The sequence below is a fragment of the Spinacia oleracea genome, chromosome 5 (assembly GCF_020520425.1).
Source record: "Spinacia oleracea cultivar Varoflay chromosome 5, BTI_SOV_V1, whole genome shotgun sequence".
Classification (NCBI taxonomy): domain Eukaryota; kingdom Viridiplantae; phylum Streptophyta; class Magnoliopsida; order Caryophyllales; family Amaranthaceae; genus Spinacia; species Spinacia oleracea.
This window is the reverse complement of record NC_079491.1, coordinates 5,104,857-5,125,082: the sequence shown is the minus strand read 5'-3', so window position 1 is coordinate 5,125,082 and position 20,226 is coordinate 5,104,857. Positions and strand designations below refer to the sequence as shown.

At 34.6% G+C, this 20,226-nt stretch overlaps 4 protein-coding genes across 4 annotated transcripts; 1 reads left to right on the top strand and 3 right to left on the bottom strand.

Annotated features, from left to right (window-relative positions):
* Window positions 1-224: 224 nt before the first annotated feature.
* On the bottom strand, window positions 225-972 carry LOC110805043 (SKP1-like protein 1A). The gene has a single exon (XM_022010646.2). It carries the CDS (start codon window positions 892-894, stop codon window positions 361-363), a length of 534 nt encoding a protein of 177 aa, XP_021866338.2. The 5' UTR covers window positions 895-972; the 3' UTR covers window positions 225-360.
* Window positions 973-3,424: 2,452 nt separating this feature from the next.
* On the bottom strand, window positions 3,425-4,729 carry LOC110805042 (carboxylesterase 1-like). Its single transcript, XM_022010645.2, has one exon. The coding sequence runs from the start codon at window positions 4,675-4,677 to the stop codon at window positions 3,616-3,618; it is 1,062 nt and encodes a 353-aa protein (XP_021866337.1). The 5' UTR covers window positions 4,678-4,729; the 3' UTR covers window positions 3,425-3,615.
* Window positions 4,730-6,366: 1,637 nt separating this feature from the next.
* On the bottom strand, window positions 6,367-11,765 carry LOC130460808 (uncharacterized). The gene is made up of 5 exons (XM_056828391.1): window positions 11,671-11,765; window positions 7,881-8,201; window positions 7,691-7,771; window positions 7,296-7,346; window positions 6,367-6,532 (listed from the first exon to the last, which is right to left on the bottom strand). The coding sequence occupies exons 1-5, from the start codon at window positions 11,763-11,765 to the stop codon at window positions 6,484-6,486; spliced, it is 597 nt and encodes a 198-aa protein (XP_056684369.1). The 3' UTR covers window positions 6,367-6,483.
* A 2,672-nt stretch (window positions 11,766-14,437) lies between these two features.
* Window positions 14,438-17,290, top strand: LOC130460807 (uncharacterized). The gene is made up of 3 exons (XM_056828390.1): window positions 14,438-15,949; window positions 16,382-16,456; window positions 17,219-17,290. The coding sequence occupies exons 1-3, from the start codon at window positions 14,438-14,440 to the stop codon at window positions 17,288-17,290; spliced, it is 1,659 nt and encodes a 552-aa protein (XP_056684368.1).
* Window positions 17,291-20,226: the final 2,936 nt, after the last annotated feature.

Here is a 20,226-nt window from a genome sequence, read left to right as displayed (position 1 = left end):
CTAGCGAAAACTTCGTATATTTGAGTAAACAACTATATATTTCAATTATTAAGTTTTTTTTCTATAATGTAATTTAAGGACTTAAAATTTAAGAATAAAATTTTGATTATACTTGTTCGTAGAATCTTACAATTTTACGATTCGATTATAGGTTATTAGAATCAGGACAGAGACAAAGTAAATTGTGCATACATAATATGTAAAATAAAATAAAATAGTGCAAATTAAAGTAAATTAAGATAACAATAGCATTAGTAACAAAAACCAAAATATTTAATCTTTAATACCAATGTAAGAAGACAAAAACAAAAGAGACGCATATTGTTGAGATTTGAGAAGGTTAATTGTAATGACACGAAATCATTCAAAAGCCCATTGGTTCTCCTTCTTAATCGCCTCTTCCTCCTCCGGTGTAAAGTCGTTCCTAATGTTGAATATCTTCCTAATCTCCTCCGGAGTCTTTCCTTTTATCATATCAGCGACTGTTTGACAAGTCAAGTCAAGCAGACTCTTGATGTTGAGGTAATTAGCAGCCAAGATTAGATCGAAGAGTGTGTTCTGATCAACATTAACAAAATCCGCATCCCACTTCTTGAGTTCGCCATCAACAGCAACAGTTCTACTACTACTAGACTGATCCGATTGGGAAGCAGCAGCAGCAGCAGCAGCAGCAGCAGATTCAACATGTTTTTTACAGTACTCGATCACCTTCGCCAGAATCTTGCTTGTGACGTTCGGCAGAGGAATCGCATTGTCGGCGCAGTCGTCTTCGATCATGTGCTTCACTGTCTCTAATTCCAGCGCGACTTCCTCGTCGATGCTGAATTCCTCGTTGTCGGACGATTTCAGGATCACCTTTTTCGATGATGCGGATGCGGATGATGAGGATGCCATTGATGTGTCTTTCTGACGACAAAGAAGAAAAGTGAAGGAAAGCTAAAAATAAAACCCTAGCAGAGCAGAGCAGAGCAGAGCAGAGCAGATGGAAAGAGAAAAAGTGTGAAATTGTTTGATCCTATGGACCAATATTTATAGGGTTACCAAGTTCTAATTGTATTTTGATTAGGTATTTGGAAACTAACATCTTAGGTTAAAATATTCTTTAATCGTGTATTTGATGTTGATTAGGAAACTAACATAACAACTTTTATCGTATAAGTATTTGATGTTGATTAGGAAACTAAAACTGAAGAAAAAACCCAATACTCCATAGTCCTCCATACATAAATTCCAAAGTCTCATTCATTATCCCATCCACAAATAAACCAAAACAACAAACTATCCTATCCTATATAATCCTATCCTATCATATCCTATACATCATATCCTATATAATAATGAAAATTTCAGTGGCTTATGTGAGGCCTCCAAATTCCTAATGGAGCATTATTGTGCAATCCCTCTAAAAAACCATGACTAATATATACGGAGTAAGAACGGAGGGAGTATTAGAGAAATGTACTCCATATATTAAACATGTTATACTTTTGAATTTTTGGTAGATGATCGAAAAATGTGATTATTAACCATACCTTTTTTTTTATAAATTAAGTTAACAAGCTTTTGGCCTGTTCTACGCACGGGCTATATTTTAGGGAACTCAATTAAAAAAATGGTAAATTGACATACCAAAATGATAAAGGTATAAATGTATAATACTTCACTAAAAACTTTCACTAATAATTTTGATAGTACATAGACATACTAAAATTCAATATGCTAAGATTCAAGATATATTGGGTGGAAGCATTACTTTTATGGAATATATTATGAGCTCCGCAAGACCACAAATATATACATTCTTAGTTTAGGAGTATACGGAATGTCTTTTTATCCAATGGATTTTAAAAAAAATGAGAATAAAATAAATATGCTAGTACGGAGTAACTAAGTTAAGCATATGTATTCTTTGAATTAAACCAAAGAATCAACAAATCTTCAATATGCTAAGAAATTCACCATTGTTAATTGTTGTTTGTTGGATTAAAAACTATGTTTCAGTTGCCAAATATACATGAAATTTTGCACCCCATCCTTTGCATCACAATTAAGAAAAATACCCAAAAGGAAAATGACCTAAGAATTAGGAGTTGTGATCAAGAACGACACGTGATATGTCAAAATTCTGAAAAATATCAAAGACTAAACCATTTTTTTAAAACTCGAAATTATGCTTATAGAGTTGGGGGGTGTGGTAGTAGTAGATGTCATACAGATTTCAAAACAAAAATGCATCCATGTTTGTCGGGTTTTAAGTCGTTTGTAAAAGAACTTGAAATATGATGACGCTTGAGGCAAGTCAGGCAACGGGACGCAAAGAAGATGCACCGTTGATTTAAATGGGCTAAAAAAATGAATATAATGATAGCTTTAACTAATACCACATCATTAGAAGAAATATTTTTCCAAAAAACAATGGGGTGGATATGAATTAGAAGTTTATAACATAATTTTAACTTCCACCCACCTATAGAAAAATAATAAAATTCTTCAAAATAAAAAATTATAAACATGTAGGTTTAATAAATAGTCAAATTCATTAACTAGAGAATTATAACCATTTGAAACGTTTCTCATTCTTGATTCACCATACCCGCCAATGTATTAATCAATGTTAAGGTGACTTATTATGTTTTAAATGAAGAATTGATTATGTATTCTTGACCACATATCTTCTAAGTGGTCATAATTATTACTTTTTACACATTTCTATTACTTTGTAAAAGTTGGTCGTCATTTTTTTTAAGGTTTGCTCCTTCTTTTACACTTTCTTGGTTAGATGTTTGATGGTGTCAATTTTTTCATGATAGAGAAAGAGTCAATAAGTATATACATGGAGAGATCTTTGTAAGACAATGGTTCTCTCATACTGGTTTAATATCAAAAGGAATTCGCCTAACAAGGTGATGGATTCAAACAGTATCTTCATTTTTAACCTGAGATCATTTCTAGACTTAAAATGACAACTTAAAGAAAGAATATTTCTAAAATTAGTCTAGATTGGAAAAATAAGTTGCATATTTCGACAAGCCGTTGATCAAGAATTGACAGTCAGATTCCACTATGACTTCCTCATAACCATACATATATTTATATGTACCACTCGCTATAATTTGCACATACTATTACTAGCTATTTTATACACGTGATACATATTTATAATTACAATCTTTATGAAACTAATTACAACTATAAATTGCACACGTGATAAATCACTTCATGTCGTAAGGAACAGATAATTATCGATTATGGAGTACTCCTTATATGATGAAGAACGAATTCAAGGGATAATTAATTGTGATTGCGAATGGGTTATAGATAAACGAGATAAATAATTTTTGACCATAATAGCATTTACTACATCCGTTTTAAAAAAATCTTTACGCTTTGAAAAATGTGTCCAAAAATAAAAACTTTGACCATAAATTCTCACTATTATATCTATAAAAAATTATCATGAGATATCTTGTTAGATTCATATCGAAATGTATTTTATAAATATCTACCTTTTATAATTTTTTGCCATACGAAATTAAATATATATTAACGATCAAACATTGCACCGAAATCTGTACAAATAATAAGTGTAAATATTTTTTTGAAACGGAGGCAGTATTAAGCAAGGTTTGAAGAAAATACACGTCGCATAAATTCAAATAATTTTTCAGATATATTCGCTTCTTTAACAAAAACACCATGGTAACCTCCTTTACTAAAATTACCAACCACATCCACTCCTCGTTGTTTCAAAAACTCAAACACCTCCAATTGCTTGTCAAAAAGCCGGTCTCTATCATAACCCGCTATGGCAACACGCCAACCCAACTCTTTAATTTTATCCAACATTTTATTAGACCCGCCCTCAATAATTGGGTCACAATACGGGTGGTTCCTATTAGCTCCAATTGGTAAAGATAAGTTCCACATTAGATCCGTAATCACCACGGGTAAACCAAACGATGCGGGTTTCCTTAACTCGGATCTAGTACGATTTAACCCGCCAAAAAACGGTTGGATTAAAACCAAACCCTTAATAACCAACGGGTTTAATTCGTGAACTAATACAGAAGCACGTAACCCTACATGGTAGGCAATGTTACCCCCCGCACTTTCCCCCATTACAATGCAATTGGAAACATTCGCATAATTCTTGACCCAATCATCTTTTTTCTCCTTTACCCAATGTAAACCCTCCAAAACGTCGTCGTATGCGGCTGGAAGGCGGTGCTCCGGTGCAAGGCGGTACTCAATCGAGACGACTAACGCGTGGAGTTTACTCGCCGTGTTGGATAAGAATGAGTCGAAGGTAGGGGAGGCTGTGCTCATGATAATGAACCCGCCACCGTGTGAGAAAACTACAATTGGGAGGTTCTTCGTCACGGGTCGAGATACGGGTTGAGATATATTAATGGGTAAGTAAAGTCGGACCCAAGTATTTTTACCGGTGTTGAGAGGGACATCTTTAGAGAAAGCAAGGGAAGTCGAACCATTTGGTGGTACGGTCGGGTAGTATCGTTTCATTCGGGTTATGGATCCATCCGGGTTTGGGATAATATGGAGCATTTTGTAAGGATCATCGGTGGTGGAATTTTGATCATTCGCTTGGCTATGTATTGCTAGAAATGTAAATTGGAAGAACAAGAGTAGTAGTTTAATTGGGTATTTCATAACTTTCATTTTTTTTCGATTAGATTGTGGTTTGAAGCTATGTAAATGGGGGAATAGTATGGTTATAGTATTATAAATAACTAAATAAGGTTTAGAGATATGGGTAAATTGTCATCATTTTGTTAGGAAATGGGAATGGGAATAGGGATTTACTTATTCTAAAAATAGCACTTCATATCCATCCTAATTGTAGGAAATATGAGTAATAGTAGATGAAATTAGAACGGCTTATCCGAGTATGTCGTGGTTGATAAAGTATCACTGTTTTAAAGCTGAATTTTTCTCGTCATATATACAGTTATACACGTCCTACTGACATTCAACATTTAGGGTTACATGACGTCTAGCTATATACCTTGTTGGTGTAGCAAAGATGTAGAATGAGAACCGAATTGACAAATGCCCATGAACTACTAAGAACATAGTGTTTTAAGTTTGTTTTTTTTTTTTTTTTTTTTGAAGAAAGAATATTTTTTTAAGTCAATGAGAAAAAAAAATGGAAGGTAATCAATTTGTGAAAAAAAAAAGTTGGAAGTTGATTAATAATACAATAAATTAGAGAGAGCAAATCAAGGAAAATAGAAAGGATGATCAAAGATAATTACAAGAAATCATCACTGATTTTGTCCAAAAATATATGAGATATTCTACCAACAAGAAATATTCAATCCGTGGACTATGGACCATGGTGCACATAGAGCATGGTGCACAATGGTGCACCATGTGCACCAAGAGAACACATGTGCATAAACAAAAGAACATGACACTATGACAAAAGAACATGCAATATAATGTTTTACTTTTTTGTGATAAAAAATCACAATTTATTAAAAATATAAAAAAATATATGTCGATGTTCTTTTTACTTAACCAGATGTTCTTTTAATTATATACTAATGTTCTTAAGGTGCACCATGCTCTATGTGCACCATGGTCCACCTTCTAAATTGCGAGGAACAATCCGTGGACTATGGACCGTGGTGCACATAGAGCATGGTGCACCATGGTGCACCAAAAGAACATATGTGCATAAGCAAAAGAACATGACACTAACGGTAAAAGAACATGCGATATAATATTTCACTCTTTTGTTATAAAAATAATATATTATTTTATATTTATTAAAAACCTAAATAAAAAAAACACTCATGTTCTTTTCTCGTAACCAGATGTTCTTTCAATTATATACTAGTGTTCTTAAGGTGCACCATGCTCTATGTGCACCATGGTCCACCTTCTAAATTGCGGTTTAATAGGCCCAAATATCAAGCGAAGCTCGTATCAGGCTTCGGGCCATTCTAAATCCATAACTTCAAGTAGAAGGTGAACCCGTTTGTATGTATCTCTACATGTAACAGGATTAAAAGCATATTTTTCCAATTTAAAAACACAATTTTACATTTAAAAGCACATTTTTCCAATTTAAAAGCATAATTTTACAATTTAAAAGCACGATTTTACATTTTAAAAACAATACCTTTTTTTCAGAATAATTCTTTTTATTTAAGTGATTCGATCTGTTGTACTTAACCTTATGTTCTTTTAAAGCGGATGTGATTTGTTGTACTTAACCTTATATTCTTTTAAGGCGGATGTGTTTTTTGTCCGTAAAAATGTGTAAACAGGAGATTTGTTTCGACACTGCAACTTTTTGCTTTCCTTCAACCAAATATTAGAGACATAAGCAATTTATCATACAAAATATATATCACTTAATATAACAGGATGAAGCATCCTATTTATCAAACAGTTAACTATTACAGATGGCAGAACACTCAGTCTGATAAATTCTCAGCTAAGCATATCGCTTTCATCTCAGGAACAACCTAATCTTCTTCTCCTGTGATGCTTCCTTTTCATTCTTCTACAAAAAAAAAACAATGTCAAAAATCTGAGACAGATGCTGAACCACACAACGTACGAAACAGTAATATATACAGAGTAATTTCTTATTATCTATTTCAATCAGCAGAAACTATATCATCAAGTTAATCCACATCAATAATGGTGTCCGAAACATATTACATGGCTACCTCCTCCTGAACACAGGTTTTTGTACAAGTATTTGACATATATTTTTTGTCAAATGTCCATACCCAGGGGCGGAATTAGGGGGGGCTGGCGGGGGCCATTGCCCCCCATGATATGTTCAAATATTAAATATGCACTATAAAAGTACATGTCTAGTATAGCTCAAGTGGTTATTTTCCTTAAAAAGTGGAGGTACAAGGAGGTACAAAGTTCGATTCTTAGCTCCGTCAATTTTATAATTTCTGGTTCCGCCACTGTCCATACCCATATCTAAATGTCAAGAATCCAAAACAATGTGTCACCTGTCCATATCCAAATCTAAATGTCAAGGATTCATTACTCGTCACGGTAAAATGAAGAGTCCCTATGAAGGATTGACATTACTCTAATATTGTCAAATTACAAAACTAAAAGAATAACCAAACTTCAAACAGAATCCTAACTATGACAAAATCAACAATGTATACACTATACAATCCTCAAACAATTTCACATTTGACAATCACATTAAAAATTGACTATAAATATTTTAATCTTAAAAGTATAATCGACCAATGCAAAAAAAAAAAGGGCGAAGTTGATGAAGAAAAACTTACCTTCGTATCGAAAGGACCCAAGGAGTAGTTAATCTCCAGAATATCATTTCCCTAATCAACAAATTAATTACTTAAAATAATGAGAAATTTCATCTATCTCCAAAAAAAAATATTCATCCTAAACAATAAGGCTCCGTTTGGTTCCTTACCTCCCTTTGGAATTGTGTTTTCCCTTGAAATCTATTTTCCATGGAAAATCGTTTTACAATGAAAATATTTTACGCCTTACCAAACGGAGCCTAAGTTACAAAACAAAGGAAAACTAGTTTGGAATTGTGTTTTCCCTTGAAATCTATTTTCCATGGAAAATCGTTTTACAATGAAAATGTTTTACGCCTTACCAAACGGAGCCTAAAATAGGGGAAATGTGAAAGATTGAGAGTAAGATGGATTACCTTCTTCTTAAAGAATGTCGTCGTCTTTTGGAAGCTTGCACAGAGTTGGGTACTTCTCTTTCTCCTTCCATATCACTTTCACTTCAAAAACCAATTAAACCACCGTAGTCTCAAAATTAACAATTTTTTAATCGAGGAAAAACAAAAACAAAGTATATTAAGTATGTATAATGGTTAAAGCTAATCTCACCCTATGTTTAATAAACCTGTATCGGTCCAGAGCCATGATGGTGGTGGCCATAACATGTTATAATAGCCCGGAAAAGATGTTAGCGGACCACTATCACCACCGTCGAGATGAAAAACACCAACCACAAATTTAATAAAAGCATATTCAAATTCGTCAAATCTGTGATAATGGAATACAATACAATTCCCTTTCCATCCTGGAAAATCATTGGCCGAGGCGAAGAAACAACCATCAAAAGTTATAAACAATATCTTATCATCACCTATACTCTTTATCTTTTTCCATTTCTTCTTCTTCTCGTTCAGCTTAAACACCGAAAAACTAAATATAATTCACTTGATGATGATGATACAACTAAATATTTCATACTTTTAAAGGTGTCAACTTTTGTAATCATCGACATTTTTAAAGTATGATAATCCATCGAAAACAACTTACCAACGCTATTAACTGCATAAATCTTCCCCTTGAATTCGACAAAGTCACAAATCTTTATCCTTTCTTTTGTCTCGAAAATAACATCATGTTTTTCTACGACATTACTTGTAACCCTTGTTGCTGATAAGGGTTGTGTTCGAGACATCTCCACAAGAGTGTAGTTATTAACCGTAGCATGATTTTCACAATTCGGATCCTTAATTAGTATCACCTTAGACCTAACTAATTTGTTCTTGATTTTACATGTTTTGGTATGGAACCGACCCAATTCCGATACACGAAAACGTGAAAGATCCAAAGCATGTGGGAAATCTTCGGGAAGAATGTGAGGATGATTATCAAAATGTTATCTGGTTGCAGCATGGTGGGAAAGGGGAGATCTGATGGAGAACTTACCCGAGTTAATTTCAATACAGGTTAATAAACACGGTGGGAGATTCGGGTTGACAAGTGATTGAATTCGGATAAACGAACCCATAACCACTTTAAATTCGGTTCTGGTTGCATCATTGAACGGGAGAAATTGTGGGATAAGAGGGGATAAGATGTTTTTCGAGAGGAGGGTAAGAGAAACTGTTGTCCTCCATGTCTTACAAACTCGCCGGAGGTTGAAGATATCATATTGGGGATCAAGGCGTTCTATGATGGATATTAAGAGGTCCGGTGGTAATTCCGACCATGATACTTTCCGGTGATAATTTTTCCGGTGGTATTTAGGGTTTATAGATTCCATGATATATTTAGGGTTTATTAGTAAATCATGGAATCCGCACCATGCATATATAGGCAGAGCGTTGGAGTTAGGGAATTGTTAAGAACCTAACTTAACTTGGGCCGATCAACCTGGCCCATTAGATATAAGTGATCATCCAATGAAAGAGCGTTGGAGTTAGGAGTATTATTATTTCTCATGTGGATGGAGACGAATCCGAAGACCCTCAACTGAAACGGGATCTGGAGTGGAGTATATACTATAACGTGGTTAAGTTGAACCCAATAATAAAGGATTGAGGCAATTGACTGTTGGTTCAGTGGTGATTGAGACTGAACTTGGTAGGGAGAACCCGTGTTCGATCCCCCGCAACAACAATTGGGAGGGAAATGGAACCTATCCACTCAGAACTCGCCCCGAATCCGGATTAGCCCTAAGGGTGAACCGTTTATCGGAAAACTCGTCTAACCCATATAACTAATTGGATTAGGTCAACCAGCATAAGAGATTGTTTTGTATCACTTTTATTTTTCCGTTTTTTGTTATTAGAAGACAACTAACCAATTCCAGTTTTAATTTTGTGCTTTTTCCAATCTAATAGAAATCTATTTATAAATAATAATACATCTGTTTCATAATGTTATTTACGATTACTATCCGCACAAATATTAAGACAAAAAAAAGTGTGTAAAAAGGTGGATGAATGTAATAAAATATGGATAAAGTAAGAAAGTGTAAAAAGGTGGGTGAATGTAAAATAAATAAATTAAATAAGAGAGAGTGAGTGGAAAGTGATAAATGTTGTGGGGTAAGAGGGGTTAGAATGTTAAATTTCGTATTCAAATATAATAAAGCACAATATAAAAAACATTATGAAACAGACTAAAACATAAAATGTAAAGATCGAACATTTTAAAACGGGTAGTATTACTAAAGTAATAGCCACTTACCTCACTATTGTCCACATGTTAGCTTTATAAGGAAAAAAAATCTCGTTCAAAATCCAAAATGACCTCATTAATATTTTTATTTCATTTTAATAGGTTGCAACTAGACCTGGGGAAACTACCCTGAACCCAAAAGAAAGATTTGATTGACTCGATTCTTAATCTAATTTTGATCCGAAACAACGACACGAAATGACCCGATACTAGAATATACCCGAATAAAAAGTAACTGCAAAATATGAAACAACTCGAAACTGATATGAATCGAAATCCAAAAATCAATTCGTATCGAATAACAACTCAAATTTATCAATAGTTCAAACTACTCCGTAAATAACACAAGTTTTTTTTCACTTTTATTATTATTATTATTATTATTATTATGGGAAACCACCAAAACGTTACAAGCTTAACAAGCTACAAAGATCAAGTAAACTACAAGAAGTTGGAGGGGAGCCGAGATACAATCTGGGCCCCCACTCCTCTAGCTATGGCGAACCCGATCCTGCTGAAAATGTGGGCAGCTGCCCGTGCCCCAATGTCTTGAGCCCTGGAGTATTATTATTATTATTATTATTATCTATACTAATATATTAAAAAGCATTGTGGAAAACGTCTATGTGTCACGTAGTACTCTTCCCTTTGCGCCACATCATTCACTCACCAAGTGGTATGCCATGTCATGAATAACCAAAAATCAATACAATGAGGTTCGAACTCTAGACCTCATGTCTGAATGATATTTCTCATTACCATCTTAACCAACCACCAATTGTGGTTTGTTTCTTCACATTAATTTATAAATAAATGTTAACATGAAGTCTAAACCAACTAAATTTTTCTTTGATTTTTTATTTTCTATGAAATAAGTGGTATACATGCATTTCGTCAAATATTGAGCTCAAGAAAAATCTAAAATTTTAACTATTCAATGTAGAGACCGGAGCATCGCCCGGGCCACACACTAGTTATTATTATTATTATTATTATTTATCATTATTATTATTATTATTATTATTATTATTATTAACCATAAGTTTCATTTATAACCACATATTGTCTATGAAATAATCCGAGCGTTTGGTCTCTATGAATTAATCCTTACACACAAAGGAAAAGAATAAACTTTAAATCACTTAATCTTCTTATCTTAATTTATTTTATCTGAGATAAGTCAAAATAAGTTGAACCTAACATAAACTTAAAGATCCATTGTAAACCCTTTCGAAATAATTCATAGTCTGGAGTGGAGTCTTTAACCATACTCTTGAGATAACGGGTTAAGAAACTTTAGTAAGTTTTAAAGGTGGCTTTGAAAATCTAAGCTTCCGCTTAAGACTCTATTTTTTCTCCAACCAAATCAAATCATGATACATTATCACATTATCATATTTAATTGAAAGAGTGAAAATCAATAACCTCCTTATATCAAACCACTCATAAATAAATAAAACATTTTATCCGTTCGAAAACCCTAAAGGTGACACTACTTTTTGGAAGAGTTAAGCCCAAAATAAGGACTTATCTTTTGATTTTAATCACCAATCAGGACCTATCTTTTATTTAGTCACCGTTTAGAACCTATAAAAAGAATTCTGATCAATGTTAACCAAAGGTGAGTTAAATATGGGCCTGGACTACAATACTTCATTATTCTTTGACACGTAGAAGCATGGGGAATATGAAAAAATACCTACCCTTCAAACGTTCACAAGGAAACGCTGTTTCTAATTCTTCTTCCCGCTCAATTCGTCGTCCTCCTTGTCTCTGTAACTCGAAAAATCCCATTGTCAAGTATTGAAGCCGTCTGCAACAGCTACCCAAACGAGAAAATCGCAGAAAATTCACACCAACTGTGAAAGGTATGTAGTTTATTTGTGTGCTAGCAATTTTTTTCCCTCGAAATTGAGTTGATTTTTACTGGATATGTTAGGGTTTAGGGTTTGTAGATGCAAGTTCAATTTTCTTTTTTTGTGCGATTTTATGTTGTTTAAGATTTGTTTTTACAGGGGTTGGTATATTAATCTAAAAAGACAAAAAATTTAGGCAAAAGTGTTTATGAATTGGGCTAATTGATAAACTTATTAGGGTTTGAATTAGTAAAACAGGGGAAATTGTTTAGAGATTAGTAAATTGAGCATCACTAACTTTTATTATCCTTTTGAAAGGGAATCATGTCTGGGTTCGAAATAGTAGCCATCTTTATTTCAGTATAGTGTTTCAAAAGAACAGGAAAACAAATAATGAGAAATTTTTCAAAAATAATGAACAGAGATTAAAATGCAGCTAACAGTGTGCAAGAATCATATGGCACACAATGGCTAGCAATGTAAGGAAAGTTTAGGCCTATTCCCATGATCATATTCTCCATCTAAAGCGTCAAAGAAATGTGACAAGGACCCTCAGAGAGTATGCGTAAACAAGAAATATGACAAGGTTGTAAACTGAGTGTACCTACAGGCTACAACTATTTATTGGAAATAGACTTTAATTAAGCTTCTGTTCTGAATGGGCCATGGATTGGTAATCAAGAAACCGACCATGGTTATGGGTAATTAGATACAAAATGAGGTTTAAGATGGATCACTCGAGTAAATGTAATTAAGCTTTACAGAACCTGAAGCAAAGCAACTTCATTCCCTCTTCTCTATTTCAGTCACAATTGTCCAAAGCCAAAGTGTATTTTTCTACTAAACTAGGAAAAAGTACTTTGAAATGAATTTGTTTTGAGTCTACTTGAGAATTGATAGTCTTAACACATTTCTTGTTTTAATGCCTACTTGACAGTTGACAGTCTTTGCAGTTGACATTGTGGCTGTCAAAAGAAAAAAACAGTTGACATTGTTTATAACATATTAGTTCAAGTCTTAACACATTTCTTGTTTTAATGCCTACTTGACAGTTGACAGTCTTTACAGTTGACATTGTGGCTGTCAAAAGAAAAAAACAGTTGACATTGTTTATAACATATTAGTTCAAGTCTTAGGATGTGCCGCTGCCCCCTAAATCAGATCTTTTGACACAATTAAAGTCAAGACTCTGGACATGGAATAAAAAAGAATGTAGTAGTTTATCTTAGAGCCAAATAAATATCAATTCCTTAAGTATTGAGCACTGATGAGCTAAAGCCTAGCTTAATAATTCAAAATTGAAGTACTTGATATATGATTGGTTGTTTCTTTGATATTTATTTATATTCTTCAAATCAATGTACGATTAATTATAACGGTGCTTGATATATGGTCGTTTTTTTTTATGTAGATATGGATATCCCACCTTGTATTATATTGCATCATGGTGGAAAGTGGGTGTGTGATCCTAATTTTTCTTATCTTGGGGGTCAAGTTAAGATTGTCAATGACTTGCCTAATAATGTCAGTGCACAATACTTCAAAAACTTGATCAACTCATTAGGGTATGATAATGTGATTAAGCTTCATTATTGTGATCCCCTTAAGAACTTACAAACTGGTGTTAGGTTCTTGTCTTATGATGATACCATCTTCAGTATGTTCATTAGCCTTCTAGAAGAGTTCAGAATTATCGATGTGTTTACTGAGCATGATGATGAAGTTGTTGTTGGGGGACAGGGGCAACCATTTAAGTCATACTTTGAGTCTGTTCAAGTTGATCCGGTTGAGTTTACGGAGCATGGTAATGTGTTTGCTGAGCAGGATCATGTTGTTAATCCTGGTGTGACTGGCCATACAACTGAGCATGATCATCTAGGTGATGACATAGATTATGACGAAGAAGGGAGTGATAATGAGGATGTAGAAGTTAAGGATGCTAGAAAAAAAGATCAAAGAGGCTGCCAAAACTGAAAATGGATAACTAAAAGAGCTGGAGTCTTTGAATAGAGTTGCAGGGAGGTTAGGTGATAAGAATTTAGAGGTTGATAGTGATTACAAGGATGATGATGAGGAGTTTCATTCTCCTGCTAACTCAGATGATGACCAGGAAGAAGATTGTGGTTACCTTCTACCACAACCATCTAGGGTTAAGAAAAGACCTAAGTTATCGTCTACGTCCAATCACCTTCTATTTGGGACATCAGAATCACAATCTCCGTTTTTCTTAGGTCAAGAGTTTCAAGATGCTATTGAGTTTAGAGAGGCTGTGACTAGCTACTGTGTGAGCGTAGGTAGGGATGTGGTTTACACAAAAAATGATAAGAGAAGGATGGGGGCTAGATGCAAAGCTAAAGAGCAGGGTTGTCCATGGTACATATGGGCATTACTTGAGCGGGGGAAAGAAACACTCGTAGTCAAGACACACATCCCACACCACAATTGTGGCAGATTGCCTAGGGTTAAAAAAATTCATGTGCATGGATTGCTAAGAATTACCATGTAAAATTCAAAGTAAATCCATATATAAGGTGCAAAGAGATAGTTGAGACGGTTTGGTCTGAATGGGGTATAAAGATCTCATTGTGGCTCGCTGTGAAGGCAAGAAAAATGGCTCAAAATGTGATATTAGGTGAGTATAAAGAGCAGTACTCATTGTTGCATAGATATGCACAGGAGATCCTAAGGTCGAACCCGGAGAACACAGTCAAGTTCAAACTTGACAACAATGTGTTTGAGAGAATCTATATTTGCTTTGCTGCTATTAAAAAAGGTTTCTTGGCTGGGTGTAGAGCTTTCTTTGGAATTGATGGGTGTTTTTTAAAGGGTCCATATGGTGGCCAACTTCTTGTTGCTGTTGGCAGGGATGGAAACAATCAAATGTTCCCGATAGCTTGGGCATGTGTAGAAACTGAAAGCACTGAAACTTGGAGTTGGTTTCTTCAACTTCTAGCTGATGATCTGGACACTACAGATGGGAGTGGTTATACAATAATGTCTGACCAACAGAAGGGGTTATTAAAAGTCGTGTCTGACATATGGCCAAGGGCAGATACAAGGGTCTGTGCTAGGCATGTTTACTGTAATTTCAGGCAAGTATACGGAGGCGGTCTGCTGTACAGGAGAGGGTTTTGGAAAATTGCAAAGAGTACAACAGAAAATGATTACAAGACAAATATGCAACTGTTTTCTTCAATTTCAGAAATTGCTGCAGAGGACTTGAAGAAAAGGAATTACAAAAAGTGGGTTAGGGCATACTTTACTCCTCAATCTCAGTGTGACAGCATCGACAACAATATGAATGAGGTATTCAATGCATACATACTGTCATCAAGGCATAAGCCAATCATAACAATGCTTGAGGATATAAAGGAGGGGTTAATGGAGAGATTACACAAAAAGAGGGACTTTATTGCTAAGAAGGAGATTCTGATTTGTCCTCGGATTCAACAAAGATTAGAGAAATCTAAAATTGATGCACGGGGATGGTCAGCATTTTGGGATGGACATTTCTCTTATGGTGTGAGAGAGGGTGCTACACTGGTTAGATATGTTGTAAGTTTACTGGAAAGAACTTGTAGTTGCAATGCTTGGCAACTTAGTGGTGTGCCGTGTAACCATGCTATTGCGGCTATTTGGAAAGCAGTTGAGCATCCTGAACACTACGTAGCAAGCTGCTTCGCCAAGGACACATATTTAAAGGCTTATCAGTATCCTTTAGAGCCTTTAAATGGTCCACAACAATGGCCAGAATCTCCTTATGCTCCAATTGTAGCACCAGTGGTGAAGAAATTAAACAATAGACCTACCGTTAAGAGGAAGCCATCAGTTGGTGAGGTTGAAGGGTTTAAGTTAACCAAGAAGGGTCAAGTGCACAAGTGCAGTAACTGTGGAGGGGAAGGACATAACAAAAGAAAATGCCATATTCCATTGAGAGAGACACCCTTAGTTGTACCAAGCCAAGCATCACAGACGCTTGCAACACCTAAACAGAAGCAGAAACAACCACCTAAACCCAAGCCAGTGGTTCCGTCTTCTCAGCAAACTCATACAGCTGCTCCTATGCACACAAGAGGTATTGGTGTTTATACTTATCCTAATGGATATCAAAGGCAAGCAGTGGTAAGCTCACTAACTATTTCTTTAATTATTTATGGTGCTTGTGTCTTCACTAATGATTTCTTTGTCACATTGCAAAATTTAAACCGAAGTCAATCGCAAACAAGCATATCATCAAACACTTCAACATTAACAAAATCATAAACAGGTGCATCTCTTTTCTGCATTTCTTCTTATGTTTACATGAATTACACACAACTTATTGCATTAGATTGCGTTGCTTGATTAATGAGCTTGAATATTTGAATAGATCGAGTTGCTAGGAGGTAAGGTGATTTGTGTTTGTTAATGAGATTCCAGAGCCTAAAACTGATCTTTTTTCACGCTAAATCTGCGTACTACATTAATCTAATTGAACAGGAATCAGGTTGTATATTTTTAACACAATGCTAGATATACAATGTAAAATAAATTGATCAACTTTCATTTTGGCAGCCTGTCCTTGGAGATACTCATATAATTTGTCAGTCTGTTGTAAACTTCCAAATGTATCTCACTCAATCAACACAGGTAACCTAAACAAATTATCAGCCTTGAGTGATACCACACACATTACAGCAGCAACAACCTTTGTTCACTATGTAAAAATATATACACCAATTAACTTGTCAGGAGTTCGTATGGATGAACAACATACCGCCCACCTCCAAACTAATTAACACATAAATACAGATTATATGAGTATTGAGTAGTTTATATCCTACTGTACTTAATGAGATATAAGAGACAGAGAAAATCTCAATCTTACTCCATGGAAATGCATCTAGATATGTCAGGTAGAGTTAATTAATTAGCCATTCTCATACGACATTCACCTAAAAGCTAACGACATATTGTACCGTTACTTAATACTACTACTTTATCTCTTAGTGAAAGTTAGCACTATCTTTATCTAAACTAGTTTTATCAAAATGTAGGAGTACTTAAGATGTACTGTGGTTGATTAGAATAATTTAGTGGTTAGGGTCTCAGAAGTCGAAGTAAAAATCAGGCACATGGATGACAAAATTGCCACCAATATCATGTTCTTAAACTAAAACACTTAAACAGGTGTGTGAAAGTAACCAAGACCCTAATTAACAGAAGGAAAGCTTGATTTAATATGAAACTAAACAAGTGCGTGTTGTCTTAATCTTCATATATTATTCATGTAATATCTTCAATCATGTATTTTGCTGATTTTTTTGTTGTTCTTGAAACCCTTTTCATAACTCTTTGATGACATTTATACAACATGGTCATACTTTGATTTTTTGTGGTTTTTTTTTCAAGGTTTGGGTTGGTTTTTGGAAGTTGATCATAGGGTTGGAGAAGAATGGAAGCAGTGCAGGAACTACTGGATGAGCGCGCAGGAACATTTCTGTAGATTGCAAGAATTTGGTTTTGTGAACTAGCAGTAATAGTTGTAATTTTGTGAACTATCAGCACTAGTTGTAATTTTATAACAGGTGATGCATTGTTTTGAAGATCTCCAACAGATATATTTTGTAGGAAGCAAGAACATATTGCTTTTATTTTTAATTTTAGAGTTGAAATGTTAGAAAACTCATAAGTAAGCAACAAGGACCTATGTTATTGATGTTATTGAATTAAGGACCTAAGTTTCTTATTTTTTGCTCCGGTGAGTTAAACTTGGGTTAACTTGCCGGATTGTTAACCTTAGGTCTCAATTGGTGAGTAAATAAGATTGAGGTCCTGATTGGTGATTTATGTGAAAACTGAGGTCCCAATCTTGTACTTAACTCCTTTTTGGAAGGTTATAAAAACTAAATGTTTATAAGAGAAACTTGGAGTAAATAGGTCTGGAGGTCCCTTAACTTTGCCAAAAGGAGCAGTTAAGTCCCTCAAGTTTCAAAAGGAGCATTTAGGTCCCTCAAAATGGATGGAATAAGCTATTTTTATTAACACCGTTACATTTTCCGTTAAGTTCAATTAAATAATAATAAAACTGATTTTAAATAAAGGGAAATCAATTTACATGTGTATAAATGATTTAAAATAGCTTCTTTTGATTTTGACTTAGCTTTTTCAAGTTCCTTAGCCTTTTCATTTGCTTTTTCACCCTACACATTTCATCATAACAGAGCAATTTAACCCTATACATCTACAATAAAAATTGACAAAATATATTAAAAGAGATGCTAAAATATTTGATCTTGATTAATTCCGAGAAAGAAAAAACTGAGATCTAATCCCCCCAAACAAATAGATTGATCATTTGGTGGAAGATGGCAGTGTATTCCATTGAACAATGATATAGGGATTACAATATGATCGAGTCCTAATTCATTAATATGACTAGAAGTCTAATATACATCAAATATCCCAAGGCAAAATCCTATGAGATATCTAAGTAGTTAAAAATCAAGTGTCGATGTGATTACAAATAGTTCTTACACTTAACTTATTAAACACAAAATCACAACATATATTAATAAAGGATAATCTAGTTACATGACAATGGTCCTTCCCCACTGTACAAGGCTAGTAAATACCCGTTGCCAACCCAATCCTCAAAAGGGTATACACTTGAACCATAACATAAGACCAACCGAGTAACGGATACCATTTATGCACAATTTGATCCGACTCACGTTTGTTCGGCCCGGGATACAGACATTCTGGGATACAGACCAACTGCCTCGCGTACCTTCTGTTCACATGCCATCCATTCGTTTCATGTACTGCTTGAAGCCTTGGTTTGATGGCCATCATCTAGAACTCTCGAGGTGAGGCCCCACGAGGTGGATCCCTTCACAACACGCCTTTGTCGAACCCAAGCTTCACTTCATCGAAAAATGATTTCCTCACCATTCGATGATCTGCTTTTCAGGATTCTCCAACATTCACAACCCCTTTGAGAATGACTCAACAAGGGGTCATGGAAGCATGACATTGGAAGGCTACTTAGACAGAGAAACTACGGTCGTGTTTTTTTTATGACTAATTTTTATTTTCTGATATGGGGGGTGATATTTGTATACGAAATCTTCTATGGTTAAGAAGATATTCATTGTGTTGTGATGAATTGAAAGGAAAAAAAACTGGGTTGTTGAGTAGAAGAAGAAATTATATATGGAGTATTGAATACAAACCAAGATATAAGAGATGAATATTGTTGTAATGCTTTAAGCCAACCCCCTTGTGTTTATATAGTCAAGGAAGACCAATGGAAGATAAGCTGTTTCTCACATCTCAATGCTCCTCATTAAATACTTAGGAGTAGTTAGTAGACCAAGGAAGACCAAATTAAATATAGTCTTGTTGTAATGCTTTAAGCCAACCCCCTTGTGTTTATATAGTCAAGGAAGACCAATGGAAGATAAGCTGTTTCTCACATCTCAATGCTCCTCATTAAATACTTAGGAGTAGTTAGTAGACCAAGGAAGACCAAATTAAATATAGTCTTGTTGTAATGCTTTAAGCCAACCCCCTTCTGTTTATATAGTCAAGGAAGACCAATGGAAGATAAGCTGTTTCTCCCATCTCAATGCTCCTCATTAAATACTTAGGAGTAGTTAGTAGACCAAGGAAGACCAAATTAAATATAGTGCGTCTGAAATACAACTTGTATCTAATACAAATGTTTAAATTTCCAGAACAGTGGATACATACTCCGTATATGTGTCTAGTTTGAACACATACTCCGTATTAAGGTTCATTACCTTACTCGGACGAAGCTCTTTTACGTCCTCTTATCTAACGAGTATGACCATTAATTGAATTTCGTTAAATAATACTCTGATGAGCGAGCTTAGCTTTGAGACGAGATAGAACACAAAATGAGGCTCATTAAACAAATCAGTTTGGACATGATCTGAACACAAACATGCTCGTTCATGTTACAAGCTCGTGAACAAGCTCGTTTATGTTCATTTATTTAATTAATTAGACGGGCTTGAACACACATCTAAACTTGATAAATAAATTAGATTCAGGAGCATGAAATATTGGACATATCGGTAAGTGCAACGTCTAATTGTAAATTGTAACAAAATTCATAATTCACGTTCTACAAAATTTTTAAGTGTTTTATTTGCCATGGAATGTTAAATACTCTGTTTTTTGAGAGCCTCAACGGCTATATTTTTGTAAAAAACTAACTGAAATGAATTTCCCTTTATTTAATTATTGGTAAATGGTAAATGTAACTGTTTTTTTGTCGTTTAGTGCCTTTTATTTAGTTTCCTTTTAATTTAATTGAATTTTAACGGCCGTTAGTAACAGAAGTCAAAAAGCAGCGGTTTCCATCCATTTTGAGGGACCTAAATGCTCCTTTT